Consider the following 16,388-nt stretch of genomic DNA (forward strand, 5'->3'; position numbering starts at 1 on the left):
GGAACGGAGTACCTAATTTCACCAAATTCTAGGCTCATCACAAGTTAGCATACATATTCCCTCCATCTAAAAAATACAAATCTTGTTTTCCGAGTAGTAAATCAATCTCAAGTTATACTAAGTTTATTGAAACCAATTTCAACATATGTATCCCCAAAATAGGTTTATTAAAGAAATATACATTTCATAATTAATCCAATAATACTTATTACACATCGTAAATGTTAGTGTTCAGTATATATTTGATGAAACATAAGATTGATTAAATCCTCGACTGTATTTATGTTTTGTTGATCCATGACTACAAATCATCATCAATTACATATGTTCTTTTGTTGGGAGCGCTACATCTACATCTTTATGTCCTGCCCTTGTTTTTTTTAGGGAAATTATGTCTTGTCCTTGTTATTGTGATGCTTTAGCTTCTAATCTATTTTATGTGCGATGCAGTTGTAAGCTCTCAATGAATATTCTTTTATACCTTTAATCTTTATTTTTTTAAAAAATAAAGCAAATTTTATGTGCGATGCACTTGTAAGCTCTCAATGAATATCCTTTTGTACCTCTAATCTTTATTTTTAAAAAAATAAAGCAAACGAGCTAGACGTGGGTTGAATCGGAAGTAGGGATGTAAGTGGGATAGCCCACAAATCCGTATATAGGTTGAATTTTGTGGATTGTCGTGCAAAATTATATATCCATTCTTGATTGTGACTGAGCTGAGTGAGGATGATGGTGACTCTTGTAATAATTTTATTCTAATTTTGCGATGAAAAATAATATATTTCCATTATCTTAAAAAAGTACGAGCCTCTACGTGGCGTGGGTCCACTTGGCATTGGCATGCTAGGATATTTATCACCTCCAGCGAGGTGGTGAACTAACCCAACTCGCTCAAGTCAAACAAGTTCAGACTTTAGAGATCGTCGACAACCTCACTAGTCCACAACCACCAAATGCACAAGTGTGGCTAATTCACGAGACAAATCTATTAAGCCTAATTAATCCACGATTAACCCATGCGACGCCACAGTAAACATATGTTAATCAATGCTTAATTAGGCTTAATAGATTCGTCTCGCGAATTAGCCACAACTTATGTAATTAGTTTTATAATTAGCTCATATTTAATCATCCTAATTGATATCTAAACATATGAAAGTTTAGTCTTGTGATCGAGCACCCTCTAAGTCGGGAACAATCTTTCTGATCGAGGCCGGTTTGGTCCGGACCGCTGGTCGCCCGGCCCATAAGCAAATCGGGTCAGGGATCACGGGCAATTATCCGTAACCCGTACAGGATCCGCTAGGCGGAGCCGCGCCCGAGCCCCGACGCGGCGTTTCACTGGCCGCGAATAAACTTTGCGTCCCCTTCCACACGCGCTCCCCCTCTCACTCGCTCCGACAAAAAACCCTAGACCTCCCGCCACGCCGCCGCCAGCCGCCGCCTCCCTCCTCACAGACAGCCGGTGGGTGTCCCCGATCGCCTCCTCCCGAATTTCCTCCACTCCTTCCCCGGATTCGTCTTGATTCGGTCTGTGTTTTCTGTAGGTTCCATCGCTGAGATTCTTCCTGTGAGGAGGTGTTGGGGGGTAACTGGTGATGGGGGCGGAGCAAGGCTACGACGATATGGAGGTGACCATCAGCGACTCTGAGGCGTTCCAGTATGTCGGGGAGGTGCTGCAGTCCGTGCGGATGGTACGGACCTTCCATCCTTAGCTCTTCGCCGTGCAATATGACAGGACATTGATTTCGGTGGCTTATTTGCTTTGGATGATGATATAGTATTCTCGTTGGGCTTGGAAGTTGGAAGTACTTAAGACTCTGTAGCTCCAATCTTTCTATACTTTACTTCATTGCTTCAATTATTGAGCATTCATTTTGGAGCTTGGCAAGTAAATTGGTGCACCTGCACCCCCTGAACTTGGACTATAAATTCAAATGCAATATGCTAGCTCTGCTTGTACTCCCACCAAGGTTTCTTAGGATTTAGGACGTTAGAATGTGATATAGAGAAGTGCAGTATCCAAACCTTGTATTGAGAAAGCACCCCCAAAAAAACTACTGATGCAGTTTCTGACTCCATTGTATCTCCTGCAAATTTGAAAGGAGGGCATGATCTTCAGAATTTCTAAGCATCCCCTGGATAACCACACTAAAGCAAAACCAAGTGAGGATTTGGTATGTTTGTTATCAAGTCCAGAAATTCACCAATTGTTGCCCTCTGGCTCTGCTTTTGTTTCGTATCAGCAGTGGTGGAGGGTGACCAAAAGCAAGGAGGGGCAATTACAAAAGCTACTACTGTATTACCTATCAAATTTCTCAAATCATGACTATAGGTGCAGTCCTACAAAGCATCCATGAGGATTATAGGATGTTATAGTTAATGTCAGAGTTACTGCCCTCCCAGAGGAGGGAGGGGAGGCCCAGTTTCCCCTCCATGAGCCTCCGCTCCTGTGTATCAGTTCTGTAGATAAAAAACGGACAGACCCAGTGCCGGAGGCTCCCACATGAGTGGGGTCTGGGGAAGGGAAAAACCGAGGCAAGCCTCCCCCCCGCAAATCTGCGGAGAGGTTGCTTCGAACCCACGACCTGGTGACTCAGTGAGACAGCTGTCACCACTGCACCAGGCCTGCCCTTCATATCAGTTCTGTAGATCTCTGGTCTAAATTGCTCCTATCTGCTAGAGGTTAACAACTAATTAAATGACATACATCTTTTGCCAGTTTCTGTTGATAGATTTGTTAAACATTAAAGTTTTGCGGTCTGAATAACAAGAGCAATAATGCATTCACTTATCTTGTTATGGAAAACATATTCTCCAGAACAAAGCCGAGACCTGCAGTGAACTTTATATTCCTGCTTTCAAGTTTGAAACTAAAGCTTGCTGGTGAACTGGTGAAGACATGGCCAAATTCGCCAGATGCATGTGAGGTGTGGAGTTAGGGAAATTGAAAGGTGATCATTTTCAAATTGCGGGTGTTTAATTAGCAAATACAGGATTCTTCTGCTTTTTACACCTCAAAACCACTATATTAAGGAAGCTTGTACACAATACATGTTTTAACAGGTGGACAAATGAAAGTACCTGCAGTGTTTATTTGCCTTTCTTAGAGAGTAGGTAATAGTCGTGTTCTTTTTGCTTCTTGTAGCTATGTACTTCATGGAGACTGGAGTAATGCCTTGTCATTTAAAAAAATAGAACCCAAAATACATAAATTATTTAGCAACAGTGTATGTCGTGTAAAATTTTCCTTTCTTGTCTGAGCTCAGTCTGCTGATTTGAGTACACTGCCTTTACTCAGTCCCCTACATTAAGGAATTCATTCCATTTCTCATTTTGCTATTGATGTCATCCAAACAAGGATTTATGAGAACTTCAGAGCAAAATTCTATTGTCTACTTTAATAAATTCCTGAGTTACTTATAGAATAGTACAATGTAAAGGTATTAACATGTCGATCTATCATTTAGGATCCATTTTTAATTGACCTAAGGGACAAAGATCAATATGATATCCTGCTAGGCCTTGTAGACCCTACCAAGAAAAGGAGTAGTGATGACGAGGCTATGTTTGTTGTAAGTTCTTAACTCTTAACCCTATTTTAGCTTGTCCACCTTTCCACACTTGATTCGTTAGTTCTGTTTCATGCTTGTGCCCTACTTTTTTCCAGACTACTTTGAAGGCACTATCAGAAGCAGTATCCAAGATAGACACCATGTATCATCACGCACTTCTACACAATGTAATGTAATCCATAGTGCTCATTCCTTTGTTTTTGTCGAGTGAATGAAATGTTACTAAAATTATTCTTTTTCAGATATTTACCATGTGCGTCTGGTACTTAAACAGCTACACAAGGGTTGCGCTTTTGGATTTAATAACCAGATTGGTATACTTCCTCAGTTGTATATCCAGAGTTTTCTGCATTTGTGTGTGTGTGTGTGTGTGTGTTTCTGATTGATCTGTGTTTGTGTAGGCTGCTGTGGCAGACCAGTACCTCAGAGAATGTTTGCAGATGCTTGTGAATAATTTCACTCCACCTGGACCACTTATTCGTTACATTGAGGAGCCAAGGTGGCTTGCAAAGAAGGAAGAAATCTACTCTCAGTTGCAAGCGAGTTTGAAAAAGATTTCTGACACTGTGCCCTTAGCACCAAGGATGTTAAAGGATATAATAGATAGGAGTATGCCAAAGTTGTTTGATAACAAAGCTGTAAGTGTTATTTCTGTAGGCTATTCTAATTTTTCATTAGCTGCTGTGTCTGTTTACAGATAGTCCCAACTTACTTGAATTCTTGATAGGACATGCGTATGGTTCAGAAAAACTATAACCTCTCTCCATGTCTCTGTTTTTGTCCTTGCCTCCTTTTTTTCCTCTGATTCTTTATTCGGTTGGGGGGGGGGGGGGGGGGGGGGGGGGGGGGGGTGTTAACTAAAAGATTGGATGCAAACTAAAGTCGCCCGGTTTGAACATAGCGTAAAGTTATGTGCTGTTATAGCTATTTGATTTGATGCCTTTATGCAGTTTTTAGTACTTAACATGTTTTCTTCAGTCCACTATCTTACAAACTTGTCTTCTTGCTGAGGGCCTGTTTGTTTAATAATACCATGTCCATACACTCCTGCTGTGCAGTTTTTACACATGCACCACTGACACTGGTCATGAGAATCAATCTTACCTTCTGGGATTGTCTTTGCAGAAGATGGTATCATTTGTCGAGTGCATGTTGGGCCTTGATGCTGACGTTTGGGACATCATTGGACCGTCATTGTTGGAGAAAGTTGTTTATCTACTTACGGAATTGGATGTATGCTCCTTTCCTTTTGTATGGCTAGGTAATCTATCTTGGAACTGGTTTTTCCCATATTGATTGATTGGAATTATGCAGGTTAATATAACATGGGAAGATATTCTTCAAGATGAACACAACAAAGGTATATTTGACATGGAGCTTGAGGATTTGGATGAGGATGAAGATAACCTTGGTCAAGAAGGAACAAAGGTTTGTCATATTTAGAATGTTCTTTGCGTTACTAATTGAGTACTTCTAATAGGAAATGTCTACCCCAACTTGTTTGGGACTTAAAGGCTTTGTTGTTGTTGTTGTTGTTGTGTAATAGGAACTGTCTGCACTTTGGTTAGGTCCTTTTTGGAGGAAATGTGTGTGCCGAGAAACTTGATGGTTTAATGGTGGTTGTGTGCGAGCACCTCAAGTCACGCGCAGAAGAACCTGATCGCCTAATTAAGGTGAGCACATGGCTGGAATCTTAACTCAAAAACTGAACCTTCATTTGTCATCTTTTTTTTGGTATAACTTATGCTATTTGAGAATATGAAAACATAATTATAGTACTGATAGATACATCGCTACAAAAAGTTAATAAGGGCTACAGTCATTTATTAATGGCAATTTTAGTTAAATATATGTGAATATGCCCATGTAGGTATGCATGGTTTCTTTGTTTCCCCCCTTGTAAATTTAAAAAAAGGGCGTACCCAGTGCAGAGAGCTCCCGCTCTGTGCGGGGTCTGGGGAAGGGTGTCAGTGGCAAGCCTTACCCTCGCCTGTGCAATGTGAGGAGACCGCGCCCCCTTGTAAATTTGCCACAAAATATTTTGTACCACTGTTCATGGCTCAGAACCTCAGGTTAACCTGGCTACCCTCACCAAACCCAAACCAAACTAACATGCGTATGCAGTTACAACACAGGGCTGATCCATTTTGAGAAAGAGATGCTATGATTTATTTAGATGTGGTTATAAACCGCCGAACCCATCTGAGGAGTCCAGTGGAACTCAGAGACCCTCGATCCCATATAAAGTGTTATTGGAGAAAGAAATTGGGACATCAGCTACTTTGTGGCATGTACTGCACTGGCGGCAGCTTCTTCAGGTTTTGTTCAGTGTCGCCCTCAACCCCCTTCAATCCCCTCCAATCCCCCCCACCAAACCAAACAAGGCCTCAAGGGTATGGCTGGTAGCTTCTCCTTCAGGGGTATTAGATGTTGGCTTCCTGGATGGTTGTCTTCTTCGACAATGGCCAGTAGCTTCATGACATCTCAGGATGTGCTTCTCTGACAGCTTGAAGCTTAACACAGTGGCTATCCTGTAACCGGCAACAGCCATCACCTTGTTGACGAGATGTATTTCATAACCGTTCAAAGTTTTGTTTAGCTTTCTCTCCTTTCTAGCTTATTGATGCATCGTGTTTTGTGCTCAAGCTTCTCTTCCCTTTGCTGCCTTTGTTTGTTGACCCAAAGCTTCTTTCACTAAGGATTATTAGTGTTAATATGGTGTGATCCAAGGTCTTTAAGCTTTGGATTCTTAAAAGTTAGCTGTAGATGTGGGTTGTTAAAAGTTGTAAGCTGGTGGGATGCACTTGTGGATTGTGGTGTAAATGTGGTTGGATTCTAACATCTGCTTTTAGAAAGCACCCATTTATTTAGTTTCAGCTTTTTGAACCAGAATCCTCAATATAAAGCAGAAACAAACAGGCCCTGAGGAATTTGATCTTTGTCTTGGTCCTGTATTTGACTTAACCTGGCTAGTAGAAACTGTCAGGACCACCGGACCAACCCAACCCCACAAGATAATCCAAGAGGCACCATCCTGAGTGGACCCAAGACCCTAACCAGGTAAAGGTATGCAGATTGGGATGCAAAACAAAGGCACGCTGTAGAGCTGAGCTGTGTACAGCCATTAACTTTGTGCTCTATCCTTAGGGTTGATTCTTTCGAGATTGTGTTTTTATAATTGTCAATTGCAACTCATCTAATGCTGTCTGAGAAATGTTCTATTTTGTGGTAGTTCATGACTTACGAGTGAATGATAAGTAAACACATATAAGCACTTCTGTTTTGATATTGCTCATGTTTTGTCTTGACTTGGACAGGAATTTAACACTTTGAAGGCTATATTTAAATCACATGTGCTAAGGGTGCACAAATCCAAATTTGCACAGGTTAAGGATTAACCTTCTGTAAAGTAGATTCACAATGTTTAGTACCCAACTTTTATTTTCAGTTGCTTTCTGCCTTGCCCTCTTGGATTGACACATTTATTTTGACTTTTGCAGTTTATCATGTTTTATGCTTGTTCCCTGTATCCAGAGATCTGCGGTGATGGGTTTGCTGTTTTTCTTGCCGATATTTTTATTGACAAGGACAAAAAGGAGGATGCAATAACTAGGTAAGCCTCTTGTTTGCTATGCAAGGAGTAGATCCAGTAGGGAAACTTTCTGTCGTGTATCTAGGTGATTGGAGGCACCAGTGTTTGAACCTTACCTCTATAATGACCATTGCATGTTGTAAACTTGTAATCATGCCTTGACTATTTGCTCTGTTTTGACACTTTGCCTTACAGAGTTAGGAGATTTTGGCATCGTAGCTGTGTGAATAATTTATTATAGACATACTATCTTCACTAAAGTTTACTGCACTTGTGGTAAAAAGGTCTGGGCTTACAAATATAATCATTGGAGGAGATTCAGTGATCGAAATAACTAGCATATTTTGTTCTGAGATCGATTTGTTGCTAACCTAATACACAACCTGTGTGAATTGACGATTAAAGAAATGCCAATGATCACATTTGTTTCTCTAAGTGCAGAATGTCTGCAGTTTCATATGTTGGAAGCTATCTGTCCCGGGCAAGGTTCATTTCCGTAAATACAGTTGTTGCTATACTCAAAAGGTGGCTACACTCTGAACTTGCAAAATATTAGTTTTGAACACCTCACACAGTATCTACATTTTATGCTTTTGTACATCTGAGATTTATGTTACGTTATGTGCTTAGGTTAGTGGAGTGGTGTGGGGACTATTGTGGCTGTCAGCTGGACAAAGGGGTGACAGCCAATCCTATAAAACATCAATTATTTTATGCTAGCTGCCAGGTTTGTTATGCCATATTCTCTATGTATATTTAACTAAGCAAGAGAAGAAGTTGGTCAAATGCATGTTATTACTCAATCACCCCTGCTCCTGTTCTAGCATCATATGCTTTCTGAATGTTTTTTCTGCCATGTTTCTTAACCTGCAGGCTGTGATGTATGTCCTATGCTTTCGGTTAAGATCTATTATGGACTACCCAAATCTTAAACTACAACTTTTTCAAATGCGAATCCAGAATATCTTGGCCCACCCATTGGAGCCATTAAAGGTCTGTATCACACTTCCTACCACTTTCACTGTATCTTTTAGCAGCCACGCACTTGTGTTTTGCCTTTATATAAATACATAGTGGTAAATGGTATGCCTTTTGATGCTATAGGTGTGCTTGCCTTCAATAGTGAATGAGTTCTTGAGCCAGGCTAGGGCTGCAAGTCTGTTCCATGCATCTGTGAATTCAACACATGAAGATGCAGTTGAATCTGATCTATCGAAGGCATTTGGAGGACTTAATAGGCTTGACATGTTCTTCCCATTTGACCCATATCTGCTTAAAGAGTCTGACAGGTTTGAATATCAATAAGAGTGCCTTTTTAGCCAGTTGTAGTGTCATTATGTTCTACTTATATTGCGTGCTCTTGGAGGATAGTTATTTGCATATCATTCAATCCTGAACTTTATAAAACTGTTGTCATACCATTGCTATAACATCTATACCAGAAATTGATAGAAATTTTAATTCCTATTGCTGGGTCCTCTTTTTTCTACTTATTATGAGCTCAACCAGCATCGTCTGAGTGGTGTTTTAATTCAGAAGCTAATTATCCTTGTAATTAGTGTATATTAGTGTTTCCTGCCTGATGATCCATTGTATCCTTGCAGATATATACGCCCAAATTTTGAGTTCTGGTCCTTCGTCAAGACGACATACAGTAACAACAACAGCGACGAGGACGACGACGAGCTTGCCGACATTGACGCACCCGGAATGAATGTGGGCAGCTTGGATGATCACTTTGAAATAGATTTTAACAATGACGATGACATTGAGTATTCGATGAATAAGATGTCCATAACACCGCACCGCACTTTCTACCATCCACTGGCTACAAACAGTGAGTTCAGCAGCATGCCTGCGAGGATCAGACCTTCCGTGAGCCCTCCACCATAGCTGGCCATCACTATTCTGTTCTAGTCAGCTCTTTACTTGACTGATGATGACAAAGCCAGATGCTATGAAGTTGCACGTGCCAAGAAGGAACCAGGGGATGACGATCAAACAGATACCGGAGCTTTCGATTGTAGTTGTTAGTAGGGTCAAAACCCATTATTCTGCAGTTTGTAGGGTACCATTTGGGGTGAAATGCAGAGTGTATATGTGTTTCAGGGCACATTGTGGAAAATGGTTTTGTGATTGTATACTTGGTTGGCACCCCTCAGGGATGTGTATTAAAGACTGTTATGACGTGAAATCTACAGTTTGGTTTGGCCGATGCTAAGGCCATCCACGGTAGCAAAATTATTTTGGTCTGTTATCGTAGCTTGGACGTCCAGATCCCTTGTTACCTCCTGTACGTCACCTCTACATGTGCGGCTAAAAAAATATCTACTGAGGCCACCGTCTTCTCGCCCCTTACTCTCTCTCTCCCCTGCCTCTGTTTCTCTCCCTCCCTCTAGATCTGGTGGCGCACCGGCCGGATAGGCGTGGCGGCCGTCCTCTGGCGTATCGGCGCGGCCAGGCCTTAGCGCTGGGCGCAGCCACTGTCCTCTCCCGCGCGGCGAGCGCATCTCTCTCTCTCGCCTTCGCTCCCGACATGGCGGCGTGCCACCCGGCAGCGGGCGCCGGTGGATCCCCGTGCTGTGACCGGCCGTGGAGACTGCGCCCCCCACCCCTGTGCGGCACAGCGGCGCGAGCACGCCCGGCGGCCCCCCCCCCCCCCCCCCCCCCCCCCCCGCAAGGGACCTCCGCACAACACGGTGCCGGCGGCGCAGCATGGCCACTGATGTGGGCCACGACTCCTCCCCACCCCCGCCCCGTGCGGCCTGGTGCAGGTGCCTCACGCGGCTCCGCTGTTCCTCGTGTCATCGGCTCGTCGGTTCGCTCCACTTACCCTTCTCTCTCTCCTTACCTCAGTGCGGTGATGTTGCTCCCTTGCATTATTTTTCACTGCATGTGACATTTGGAGGGGGAATCTTGGTGAAAGGAGGCAAACGAACAAGGCAAGGTCAGTTTCACCATAGATCTATTGTTGTTCTCACCAAACGATATATGTTAATACAAATTGTTTTGTGTTGTGTAGGGAGTGGCCTACTCGGTTCGGTGGGTCTTGAGAGCAGGCAACTGTTGTGCCATGGATCTGAGCATGTGACGTTGTCGATGGTATTTGTTTCAGGTCTCAGTGTACGATAAAAAATGACACTATCTATACTGCATTCCTGGTGATTTCTGGTTTACTCTTTGCAGTTTGGTCACTTGCAATGATGAATACACTTTTCTCTTCCTGTAACATTTTACTTTGAGGGAATGTGCTGCTGCTGTGATGATTACACCATAAATTATGTTTAGTATTTGATACAATGATTGCTCTTCCTTTCTTTTATACATGACGTATGAGCCAATGATCATGAACTCTAAATTCTATTTTTGTCATCTCTTTTTACCTGTTCCATGATAGTTGGGGTGATGGTCAATTGGTTGTTCCTTTTTTTTGGCGTTTCCTCTTATCTATTCTAAGTTTGGAGGTACTAGTGAGAGTGATGATTTCCTCCTTTCTGTGCTCTCATGATTTCCTTTGGTTTTCCACCCACACTTGCTTATGATCATTGCCTATGATGTCAATAAACACATAATTGCGTTGACTGAGCTTGTGTTTATTGCCCGAAGAGTGATAGATATATTCTTTGTTCATTCTGGCCTTGTGATCATTGTCTATGATCGTTGGTTGTGACAACAGATTATATATTGTTAGTTCTGAGCGCATGCCCTATTCCCAACAATTATGTTCTTAGGCTTTTGGCTCTTCTGTTTGTTTGAGTTTTCGGTTCAATTATGTGCATTGGTCCCCTTTCAACTCAATTAATTGGAGTACCTGTAGCTGCAAGCCTGAGGAAGAAATACAACAAAGGTCAGTGTTTTCTTGCTTTGGAAGTTTATCTAATCTTAGGTTTATTGTATGTGGTTGGTAATGTCCTTCGTTCCTCATTTCGAATAGGAGCAACCAGACTACTACTCACGAGAGTTCGTTATTGCATAGAGGTTGATGATGAAGCAAGTGATGTATCCAAATTCACTCAGCCGGTTAGCCCATCTTGAAGCTATTGGCACATGTTAAAGTAGACATGCTCAGATGGTCTCTCCATAATACAAACAGGTACTCAGTCAAATAAAGGAATATGCAACAAAATGCCTAAATTTACTTGATATTCTATAATATGTATATTGTTTATGCCATCTACTTCTATGCATGTAGTACTACCTGCTATTATGGGTTATTCCTTTTGATGGCCATATCTATTGTGCCTGTCCTACGGCTATAGATACATATCCGTCTGCACATGTATGTCCATCTTCCTTCTGTTATTTAGCTACAGATTTGCTCATCCTCCAGAGCTCATTACTATTTCTTCTCTAATAAATTACACGGTGCTAACCTTACATGCTGCTCTAGGTCATTTGTTAGGATGCTAAACCATACATGCTAGCTTCTAAACCTGAACTTGAACATGAATCTGAGTGTTAGTTTTTCCTTATATGTCAAGGGCCCCTTTTTACAATCTGTATTGGTTTCAAGCATCAATGCTTCAGCCTAGGTTTTTTGGACGTTTGAGAATGCCTTATGACTAGACTTTTGAATTATTAATTGATACCTCTACCATTAATTTGGTGTATTGCTTCCAAAATATTCTGTGGTTGCATTGAAAGGCTTACGAGAGTATGTTAGTTTCCTTCAAAGTTTTGCATCTTGTGCTTATAGGCTGCTACAATTCAGATACTTTGTCTCTAATTGCCTTGGTGTGCTACCTTTGCGTGGCTATTTACATTCATGGAGGTCTGTGTGTACGGGCTGCTGAAGCATTGCCATTTTCATAGCTCATGTTGCCGCTTGTCTTATGCAACAGAACATGCTCTTCCTACGTTCTGCTAAAGTTTTAAGCTATATCGCCATTCCTGTTACCAAAACTGGACTAAAACCTCAGCTACATGATTAGCAGTGCCATTAACCCTACAAAGTGGTTGGAGTTACCGGCTTTTGAGGCTATCCAAATAGAAACTGGGTGTATATAAACTGTTGTCTCACATGTAATGTATGTATAAATTACCAAACAAAAAATTCTTCAGATGTGCCTTTTAACAATAGTAATTGTCTTCATTTTTTCATGTACTATTATCTCAAATGGATTTTGTTCTCAGCACACTCCTATATATGGCTCACAATTTTTATAATTTGATGTCACTAATCTCATTAGCACCAGCTTTATGCACTCTGAATGTTGTTTTTTACTTACAGATCGATCCAAAAAATATGCCACTTCATGCAGTGTAGATAGCTAACGTTGGGGAACACATCATTTACCAGGTGCATGGTCGTACCATGCTTGCCGGAAAAACAACAGCACCTCATTTCAATTTCAAGGTTCGCTGCAATAAGGTAATAACCTGAACATCGTAAGTTGTTATTTTTGTGGCTTATTAGTGAATAGAGGGACAAAGAAACTAAATATTTTTTACTGAAATGTCAGCTTATTGTATAAGAACATGCTTTTGTCACAGTATATACGTTTTAACATGCCATTTATCTTCCGGCATTTGATATGCTAACTTCCTGTGGGTTGTCTTTTGCCTAGGCATATCCTGTTTATTAATGCTATGAGACTTCTGAGCTCAACAAGCCAGAGATTGAGCATCTCATATTTTGGTGTCACTATTCTAAGGCGTTTCAGTAAATTATGTGGTTGCAATATTGACTTCCATGAACAATCTGCCAGATTTTAGTTTTGTTTGCTGTGCCTATGATTTTAGTTGCCCTGTTGACATTTTTGAAGAGATTTAGAGATTTTACAAGCTGCCACTGCGTAAGGTTGTGATTTCCTGTAGATCATTGACGAGACTCTTAGCATTGTGTGTCCTCTTGTTGCAGGCTACCGTTCTACTTGGAAGCAAAGCTGACGTTCTCTATATAATTGTGGTACCCTAAGACAAAAGTGCTTAGTTTGTCCTTTGCTTTTGTCTTACAGTTTCTTTTAAGCATAGGACTGATGTGTGCTTTCGGTATAGGGAACTACATCTGTTTATGTGATTTTCTTTAAGCCAGATATTTATCAGCATGACAATGAAATCCACTGGGACCTCCTTCAGTTGATAGCTCGAGCCATTGATATGGTCATCATTTATTTCCAGAAGGCTGCTTCCGTACGATAGAAATACTCTTTTATCCTTTTAGAATCCTTTACCTATACAACATATTTTGCATGCAGATAGACTGGCTTTTCCTAAATTTTAAAATCCCATTACGAGTAGGTCACAAAAAAATGTTGAGTGCGTCCGCACAGAGCAATTTGAAGATAATATTGACACTGGCAAGGTAAACCAATGTCCTATCCCTATTCAGCTGTATTTATAGTCAGCAGGATTTGAGAACTCATTATTGTTGATACTGTTGAGACCATACATCAAAAATATAATTCCGTCTTTAAACTAAAGCAAAAATAAATGATTTTCCAGGCCAAACCTACTTCCTCAGCTAGCATCTATGTTTCATTTTATTTTTTAACAGACAGATCTATTTGCTTCGTGCACTTTGGGTTTTCTTACATAAATAAAATTGTCCCAGTTAGTTGCACTACCCTTTTACTTTTTCCACTATCAGTGCAGAACATATAGCGCCGATCACTTCAGTCAAAAACTTTCAGAATTTGTTGACAGAAGCGATCCATTTCAGATATGTTCGGAGGCATGATCATTTATCTAGACCCATGCTACCTATGATACCAAATCTTTTTTGTGCTATTATGACAGATTTAATAAGTGTCTTGCATACTCCTCATGCTACTAACCATTTTCCTTATCCTACAGGTATATGAAACAGTGACATGGATCTGGCATTTTGTGACATTTGAACAAGTTTAACAATGGCGATGACATTGAGTATTCGATGAATAAGATGTCCATAACACCGCACCGCACTTTCTACCATCCACTGGCTACAAACAGTGAGTTCAGCAGCATGCCTGCGAGGATCAGACCTTCCGTGAGCCCTCCATCATAGCTGGCCATCACTATTCTGTTCTAGTCAGCTCTTTACTTGACTGATGATGACAAAGCCAGATGCTATGAAGTTGCACGTGCCAAGAAGGAACCAGGGGATGACGATCAAACAGATACCGGAGCTTACCCATTATTCTGCAGTTTGTAGGGTACCATTTGGGGTGAAATGCAGAGTGTATATGTGTTTCAGGGCACATTGTGGGAAATGGTTTTGTGATTGTATACTTGGTTGGCACCCCTCAGGGATGTGTATTAAAGACAATGTGTTATGACTTGAAATGGTTCACCGAAAGTATTCTCTTGGGGACATCAATGGTCTAATGTTAGGGTAGTCCCAATGGTGCATTGATGATGGTTTCTATCCACATTAAATGACTTGCCACGTAGGCAAAACGCTGACATGGCAACGTAATTAATGAAGAAAGAGAGCAAAAATCATAGAAATGGTTTCTTCATGAAGAAACCAGGTCTACTCTTGACCTAATGCAGCAAGAAACCATGAAGTCGCCATTGGAGAGAAACCACTAGTTTCTAGGGAGCTCGTGTCGCATTCCCATTGGAGGAAAAGATAGAGTTGGGAGAGAGAAAGAGAAAATAGTTATTACTCATAGAAACCATGGGTTGGAAAGCAGTACTTTTTTGGTGTGGTATCCTATGTTATAGAAACTACTAGTTTCTTTTATTGGGACTGCGCTTAGAATGTGGAAACAGTTGCCGATGGGCAGCCAGTAACGTAGTCGGTTTACAACTGCGCGGAATCTGTGTCAACCACGCTCCGCCTAACAGCCTCTCGTTGACTCGTCCGGAGCAAATCCCTGTTGAGCCCTTGTTGAGGGATTTGATCCAGACGAGTCGGGTGGGGAGCTTCATCTCGCACTGTGTTGCTTCAGACTCAACCTGGACTCTATCGACCGCCTTCTTGGTGATGTCAAGTTTGGCTTGAACATACATAAATTGCTCAAAAACCCATAGATGTCGGCCGGTGATTTGGTGAAATCGGGTCTAAATCAAATGGCACCAACCTCATATAGCAGATTCTCTAGGAGTTTTGTGGATCTCACAAATGAAGGAATACCATAAAATTAGACTGTCGTGAATATTCTTAAAAGAATAATCTTGAAACTCTTTATCAGGATGGACTCTTTGAAGCAGGAGAGTTTCTCTGTCGACAACCTAGGGTTTTTTTTAGTCCTTTACCTGTATGTCATTATAAAAGTTAGTAATTACCTATGAGTCACTAAAAAAATCTGAGCGGTCATAGGTGTCGTTGGTCTAAACTTTTTTTTTTCCTCCGAGCCATTCCGTCCTCGCGGTTCGCCACACGTCCTTCCTCGCATGTGCTATGATAGTCAAATTAAGCTGGCGACCCATCGGTTTGTCCCAAGCAGGACGCAACGGCGAGGCAGAGGGCGCGGACAAGGAGGTGGAGCGGGTAGTGGGCGCGGAGGTGCGCAGCGACCCCGACGTGGCCAGGCGGGGTGGGCGCGTCCATCGCCGCCGCCGCGCGGCTAAACCGCGGCCGGCAGTCACTGCTAGCTAGGCCGCATGGAACGCACGTCGACGATCCTACCGACCGATGACGATACACTGCACGCTTGTTGCTGATTGCAGTGTAAGTTTTGTTTGCAAATGTGCTGTAGAACATGTATCATGTATGCATACGTACACCCTCTTACTTGATAACAACAAGTTGTAAAACATGGATCGTGAGACGGAAAAAGCGACAGAAACAATCAGATGTGCAGCGAACCTGCTTATGCATTTGACGAGCACGCCACCGTGCAGGCGCACGGTCGGCTCAGATCGGATGTAGCATGTTGACGAGCAACGAAAGGCACGTAGAGGGAAGCGGCCGTCACATGCCGCACGCGGACGCATCCATCGCCCACGGCCGCTGGCAGTGGTCACCGCGCACCTACAGCCTACGGGCCCCACCGAGCCGAGATGAGCGCGCGTCCGTCCAGCCTTCCGGCGCCGGTCATCAGGTCCACCATGCAGCCATAGCGCTGCGCGTTGGGTGTGACCTTGTACTCCAGCAGCATGTGGTCGAAGCACCGCAGCCCGTTCCCGTCGAGCAACCCGGCGAGGCTGCAGGCGTTCAACACGCCGATGTACGCACCCGAGAGCGCACACGCCGCGTCGCCGCGAGCAGCAGGACGCGGTCGAGGCCCAGCTTGATGTGCCGGGCAGCGAGCGCGTTCCTGACCTTGTCCACGCTTCGCGCTGAGACG

The 16,388-nt window shown here is 42.5% G+C and overlaps 2 protein-coding genes across 21 annotated transcripts; both read left to right on the forward strand.

Annotated features, from left to right (window-relative positions):
- The first annotated feature begins 1,365 nt into the window (after window positions 1-1,365).
- Window positions 1,366-9,411, forward strand: LOC136529039 (uncharacterized). 2 transcript variants are annotated; one of them, XM_066522077.1, is made up of 16 exons: window positions 1,366-1,468; window positions 1,551-1,697; window positions 3,474-3,578; window positions 3,674-3,745; window positions 3,821-3,892; window positions 3,980-4,216; window positions 4,704-4,811; window positions 4,893-5,006; window positions 5,147-5,251; window positions 6,896-6,964; window positions 7,079-7,191; window positions 7,612-7,695; window positions 7,801-7,897; window positions 8,044-8,163; window positions 8,275-8,459; window positions 8,775-9,411. In XM_066522077.1, exons 2-16 carry the CDS (start codon window positions 1,602-1,604, stop codon window positions 9,061-9,063), a joined length of 1,866 nt encoding a protein of 621 aa, XP_066378174.1. In that variant the 5' UTR covers window positions 1,366-1,468; window positions 1,551-1,601; the 3' UTR covers window positions 9,064-9,411. The 2 variants fall into 2 exon arrangements, with proteins under 2 accessions (XP_066378174.1, XP_066378175.1); XM_066522078.1 differs by lacking the exon at window positions 8,275-8,459 and having other exon boundaries at window positions 8,775-8,933.
- A 404-nt stretch (window positions 9,412-9,815) lies between these two features.
- LOC136529040 (uncharacterized) lies at window positions 9,816-14,458 on the forward strand. 19 transcript variants are annotated; one of them, XM_066522080.1, is made up of 9 exons: window positions 9,816-9,944; window positions 10,027-10,117; window positions 10,193-11,017; window positions 11,105-11,263; window positions 12,401-12,541; window positions 13,031-13,078; window positions 13,168-13,302; window positions 13,368-13,474; window positions 13,966-14,458. In XM_066522080.1, exons 5-9 carry the CDS (start codon window positions 12,485-12,487, stop codon window positions 13,979-13,981), a joined length of 363 nt encoding a protein of 120 aa, XP_066378177.1. In that variant the 5' UTR covers window positions 9,816-9,944; window positions 10,027-10,117; window positions 10,193-11,017; window positions 11,105-11,263; window positions 12,401-12,484; the 3' UTR covers window positions 13,982-14,458. The 19 variants fall into 19 exon arrangements, 12 of the variants coding, with proteins under 12 accessions (XP_066378177.1, XP_066378179.1, XP_066378178.1 ...); XM_066522082.1 differs by having other exon boundaries at window positions 10,027-10,112; XM_066522081.1 differs by adding an exon at window positions 11,363-11,449 and having other exon boundaries at window positions 9,828-10,117.
- Window positions 14,459-16,388: the final 1,930 nt, after the last annotated feature.

This window comes from Miscanthus floridulus, chromosome 19 (genome assembly GCF_019320115.1).
Source record: "Miscanthus floridulus cultivar M001 chromosome 19, ASM1932011v1, whole genome shotgun sequence".
In the NCBI taxonomy this organism is placed as follows: domain Eukaryota; kingdom Viridiplantae; phylum Streptophyta; class Magnoliopsida; order Poales; family Poaceae; genus Miscanthus; species Miscanthus floridulus.